This window comes from Rhinopithecus bieti, unplaced genomic scaffold (assembly GCF_001698545.2).
Source record: "Rhinopithecus bieti isolate Rb0 unplaced genomic scaffold, ASM169854v2 scaffold_13029, whole genome shotgun sequence".
NCBI classification, from domain to species: domain Eukaryota; kingdom Metazoa; phylum Chordata; class Mammalia; order Primates; family Cercopithecidae; genus Rhinopithecus; species Rhinopithecus bieti.
This window is the reverse complement of record NW_016807982.1, coordinates 2507481-2513312: the sequence shown is the minus strand read 5'-3', so window position 1 is coordinate 2513312 and position 5832 is coordinate 2507481. Positions and strand designations below refer to the sequence as shown.

The following is a 5832-nucleotide window of genomic DNA, read 5'->3' as shown; positions in this document are numbered from 1 at the left end:
GGGGGGGGGGGGGGGGGGGTGGAATATTTAGAGGAAAGACTGGGCCCCAAGACAAGCCTGGGGAGCTAGAATGGAGCAGAGATGACCCCATCTTTGTTTGCAAAGTGGGTTCCTTTTAGTTCAAATGCGGAAGAGTCGCCCACAGTCTCTGCAGATACAGAGAGGTCTTCCCAAGGCAGAGCACCCCAGGGACTTCCACCCCCTCCCAGCACCTCGTAACTGTCCTCCCGACCCCCTGCCCCCCAGCTCAGCGATGAGTTGAACCAGCAGCTGGAGGCCGTGTGCGGGTCCGTGTTTGGGGAGCTGGAGTCCCAGGCCGTGGACGCCCTGGACCTGCCCGGCTGTTTCCGCATGCGGAGCCACAGCTACCTCCGGGCCATCCAGGCCGGCTGCTCTCAAGACGACGACTGCCTGCCCCTCCTTGCTACCCCTGCCGCTGTCTCAGGGAGGCCCGGCTCCTGTGAGTACACCTCCCCGCCCCTGGCCGGCCCTAGGGTGGAGAGCGCCCTGGGTCCGGGTTCTGACCATCCCCTCGACTGTGCTGTGACCCCGCGCAGATCGCTCGCTCCCGGGGTCGGATATGACGGGGAGAGCGTCCCTTGGCGTGTGTGCAGCAGCCGCTGCAGGGTCCCGTAGGGCCTCTTGAGGTGGTAGTCGGGCGCGGGCCCAGGACCCAGGCAGGGCCGCGAGCCTCACGCACTGCGTCTCTGCCTGCGCCGGCCACAGCCTTCAACTTCAGAAAGGCCCCGCCCCCCATCCCGCCGGGAAGCCAGGCCCCGCCCCGCATCTCCATCACCGCCCAGAGCAGCACCGACTCCGCGCACGAGAGCTTCACGGCAGCCGAGGGCCCCGCCCGGCGCTGCAGCTCCGCCGACGGGCTGGACGGCCCCGCCATGGGTGCGCGCACCTTGGAGTTGGCGCCGGTGCCGCCCCGGGCCAGCCCCAAGCCCCCCACACTCATCATCAAGACCATCCCTGGCAGGGAGGAGCTGAGGAGCCTGGCGCGGCAACGGAAGTGGCGGCCGTCCATTGGGGTGCAGGTATGGAACGGGGAGGCGCCCACAAGGGCTCGGACCCTGGCGGGTTGGGGCTGGGGTGAGGGGCCGGAAGCGGCCTTCTGGATATATCGACCTTCTTCCTGGCTTCCCCTGAGCTGCAAGTGAGCCCCGTGCCTGGACATCGACGGGGCTGCTCCAGCCAGCCTCCGCCCACTCCCTCGTTCCTCGTCCTGGCACCATCGACCCTCCTGGCTAATGGAGGGATGGAGGGCCGTGCCCCGTGGTTGCCACTTTGAGGCCTGTGACCGACCGCCTGGGTCTCTCATCTTGTTCAGGCAGATGGTCTTTGCAGGACCTGCCAGCTGGCTTGGGGCGCAGCCATTGCTAGCCGTTCTCCCCGGGAAGGGCTTTCACCTTGGCTCGCCACAGCCACTGACTCCTCCACCCTGCCACCAGGTGGAGACGATCTCAGATTCAGACACTGAGAACAGGAGCCGGAGGGAGTTCCACTCCATCGGCGTGCAGGTGGAAGAGGACAAGAGGTAGGTCACGGTGGGACTGCCCAGGCTTTGTTGGGGGACAGGAAGAGAGAGAGGGCTGCATAGTGTCCCCACTAGCCCAGTCTCCCTGCACATCCTCTTTTCCTGGAGGTGAGACCAAGCCTTTTTATAGAGGATGGTCAGAGCAACCACAGAGGCTGTCCACAGAGATGTCACCAGGGGAGTCATCAAACCTAGAGTTCTTGTGCCCATGCCCACCCCAGGTGCTCAGAGGCAGACGGGAGATCCACAGCAGTTGCAGGGAAGGAGAGGTTGGGAAAGGTTACGTGTAGGTGCAGAGCAGGACTCCAGCAATTGTCCTTTCCAGGGGATGACAGGATCTGCCAATCCCTTATTACATCCTGTGGTGTACAAGTATGTGAACTCAAAAAGAAACAAACAGGAAGATTGCCTCTCAGGGGCCCCTGGCAGATATAACACTCCTCCTCACTTGGCTCACACAAGCATTTAACCAGTCGGGGGTACCTATTACATGCCTGAGTCTGTGGTGTACCCGAGATAGTACAATTATCAGCAGCCACTATTCTGGCATTAGGTGGCCTCAGACTAATTGACTCCTTAATTTTCATGGAAGAATTAGCATTGCCAGCTCTGGAGAGGATACCAGAAAGAGGCCTCTCTGTTGGGTGCCTATGGGGAGAAAGAGTGGGAACTTGCCAGGGGCTGGCCATAATGGTTTCATGGTATTCTGAGCTTCGCAGGCATACGACTAGAGGAATAAAACTAGTGTCCCAGGCCGGGTGTGGTGGCTCACGCCTGTAATCCCAGCACTTTGGGAGGCCAGGGTGGGCGGATCACTTGAGGCCAGGAGCTCGAGACCAGCCTGGCCAACATGGCAAAACCTCATCTCTACTAAAAATACAAAAATTAGCTGAGCGTGGTGGCACACTCCTGTAGTCTCAGCTGCTCGAGAGGCTGAGGCACGAGGATTGGTTGAACCCGAGAGCCTGAGGTTGCAGCAAGCTGAGATTACACCACTGCACTCCAGCCTGGGTGACTGAGCAAGACTGTCTCAAAAAAAAAACCCAAAACACAAAAAACTAGTGTCCCACTAGCAGTGATTCCTCATAGCTCTATTCCCAGTTGCCATCCTTCGCCCAGATTTCCCCAGCTATTTCTAGGATGTCCTTGGGATGTCTTGTGTTTGTGCCTGATCAAGTCTTTTTGGTGTTCCTATGGGATTCACCATTTTTCTCAACTTCTGCTTTGGCTCCCTGAAGTTCTCTATGCTCCTGGGGCTATAAATGCCTTCATCGAGGGTGGCAGAATGCTGCCCTGGTTGCCTGCATGACTTCTAAAGCTGCTATGCTCCAAACTTTTACTGTGCCACAAAGATTTCAGAAAAACAGCATTTTGTGGCAAACCCAATTTGCAAATCTGTGACTTGAATTACTGAGAGATGGGATGGGAGTCATGGATGGATACAACTCTATGGTTTGACTTCTGCCCACCCCCAACTCTAGTGCTATCCCATGGACCACCAAGCCCACTCACTCCCTTTAGAGGCTTTTTGGTTCCTTGTCTAGATTGGTCCATGGGGGTGGGAGGTCCCCACATTCCTCCTGATAACCCTTGAATCTTGGGAAGAGTGCTGCAGGCCTTCTAGCTGAGGCTTTTGCTAAATCAGCAAACTCTTGTCATTCATTCATTGATTCACTCATTTATCAGATACTTACTAAGCACGTGTTGTATGATAGCTCCTATGCACTGTGTTAAATGCTTTAGGAAACATCAAAGACATGACTCCTGCCTTCACAGAAGTTATGGCCTAGGGGGAAATCAAGGCAATGAATAATCCTTGACTAAAAATATGACTACATATTATGATATAATAGGTAGTGGAATATTATTGCACATTAGGTGGGAATATGAAAGAAAAAAAGGAGGAGATAAGAGAGAAAGGACCTTATTTAGATTAAGCAGGTGACATTTAAGCTGAGACTTGAGGATTGACTAAGAATTCTCAGGTGATGACTGGAGGGAAAAGCATTCTGGGGAGAGGGACTAGCACATGTGGAGGTGTTGGGGCAGGAAAGAGTTTAACATGCATCGGGAACTGAAAGAACACCGATGTGGCTGGTGTGGAGTAGGGCAGGGGAGTGGGGAGGGAGTTAATTGGAGAACAGGCAGGGGGCAGGTTATGCAGAGCATGGACATGATAAGGACTTGGAATCTAATTATGAGTAATGAGTAGCCATGAAAAGGTTAAAAAAGGAGTGTAACATGATCTAACTTATGTTCATGAAAGATCACAAGCTGCTGAGTGGAGAATGAATTAGAAGAAAGAAGAAAGTAATAGTGGAAACGAGAAGGCTAGTTAGGAGAATTTTTCATGATCCAGAAGACAGGTGATTGTGTTTTGCAGTATGGTGGCTATTGTGATTGGGATGTTTTTCTTCTATTGTATTTTACAACTAGGCACTGCTAGTGTGTGGGAGCACTGTTAGGTTTTTTTTTTTTGAGACAGAGTTTCGCTCTTGTCCTCCAGGCTAGAGTGCAGTGGCGCAATCTCAGCTCACTGCAAGCTCTGCCTCCCGGGTTCACGCCATTCTCCTGCCTCAGCCTCTTGAGTAGCTGGGATTACAGGCACCTGCCACCACACCTGGCTAATTTTTTGTATTTTTAGTAGAAACGGGGTGTCACTATGTTAGCCAGGCTGATCTCAAACTTCTGACCTCAGGTGATCCACCCGCCCTGGCCTTCCAAAGTGCTGGGAATACAGGCATGAGCCACCGCGCCTGGCCTCTACTGTTAGGTTTTCTATGTTTTGTATGTTGATTTTGTATTCAGTAACGTTGCTGCTGAATTAGGTCTCTCTTACTAGTCTCATAGGTTATTTGAAAATCATGATGGGCTTCCTATATAGTCAGTTATTTTTCTGCGAATGAAGATATTTCTTTTAAATCTGTATTTTTCATTTATTTTTCTTGTAATACTGCATTGAATAGGACTTCTGTTCACTGTTGAGTAGTATTGACTTTAGTGGCTATGCTTTTCAAGATGATGTTTGCTACATATTTTGATGGATACCATTTGTCAGGTTAAGGAAATTCCTTTCTATTCCTAGTTGGCTAAGCATCTTATTTTTATTTTTTAAAATAGAGAACATGAGTGGAATTTTATTGAATGCTTTCTCAGAATCTATTTAGATGATCATGATTTTTCTCCTTCAATGTGTAACATGGTGAATTAGATGAATGGATTTTCCATTCTTTCATTCCTGGGATAAACCCTGCTTGATCCCATTGTCAGTTTGGATTAAATTTGGCTATGAGTCACAGGGCCTCAGTAGTGTCTTAAACAAGTATGTTTTTCTCTCATTAAAAAAAAAAAAAAAAAAAAAAAGCCGGCTTAGATGTAGGGAGTGCAATGTCAGGACTCCAGACTCCTTCTATTTTGTACATCACTTCATGTCCAGGGACCTCAAGTTCAAGCTCCCCCAGGCATGTCTGCATTCTGACCAGTGAGAAGGAGGAAAGAGGAAGAGGGATGCAGTCCTTCCTTTTTAAAAAGACTTCTTGAAAGTTACACACAACCACTTTCATTACATTGGCTAAAATCTCATCACATAGTGGCACCTAGCTGCAAGGGAGGCTGTGTATAGTCTTTTAGCTGGGAAGCAATGTGGAGGGTGTAAACTACATAGCTAACAATCAGGGTTCTCATGCCTAAAGACAAAGAATAGGTATATGGAGCTCTAGGGGATTTTGTTACAGTTTTGCTATGTTATTTTTATGTACATTATTAGATTTTGAACAGTTGCTACTTAAAATTTTAAATCATTTATATTTATGAACATATCATAAGTGATAAATCATAATAATTATAAGCTTACCATTTTTTATTGTTATTCAATTCAGGTATTAGAGCTAAGATAGGCTCCTAAAATGAATTTGGTAGGTTTCTCTGTGTTTTTGTTCTTTGGAACAATTTCTGTAAGACAAGAATTATCTATTCCTTAAGGTTTGGTAAAGGTTGCCTATAAAATTATCTAGGTCTGATGGCTTTTGCGGGTAGGAGAGACTTTTAAAATTACAGCTTCAGTTTCTTTAGTGATTATTGACCTGTTCTGGTTTTATTTTTTTTCTTGAATCATTTTGGTGATTTATATTTTTCTAAAAAAAGAAACATTTTATAAAAATTGATGGTTTTCAAAGTTTTTGGCACAAATATTCTTTCTCATAGTATTAAAATGTGTTATCAATATTTATTGCATCTCTATATTGATATCTCCCTTTGCATTTCTTCTTTTTTTTTTTTTTTTTTTTTTTTTG

The 5832-nt window shown here is 48.7% G+C and overlaps 1 protein-coding gene across 1 annotated transcript in view; it reads left to right on the top strand.

The window, feature by feature from the left end:
* Positions 1 to 5832, top strand: part of DLGAP3 (DLG associated protein 3) — a 50792-nt gene that overhangs the window by 24190 nt on the left and 20770 nt on the right. Inside the window, 3 exon segments of the mRNA XM_017884580.1 lie at positions 247 to 460; positions 727 to 1040; positions 1455 to 1540. Of these exon segments, the coding sequence (XP_017740069.1) occupies positions 247 to 460; positions 727 to 1040; positions 1455 to 1540 (614 nt within the window).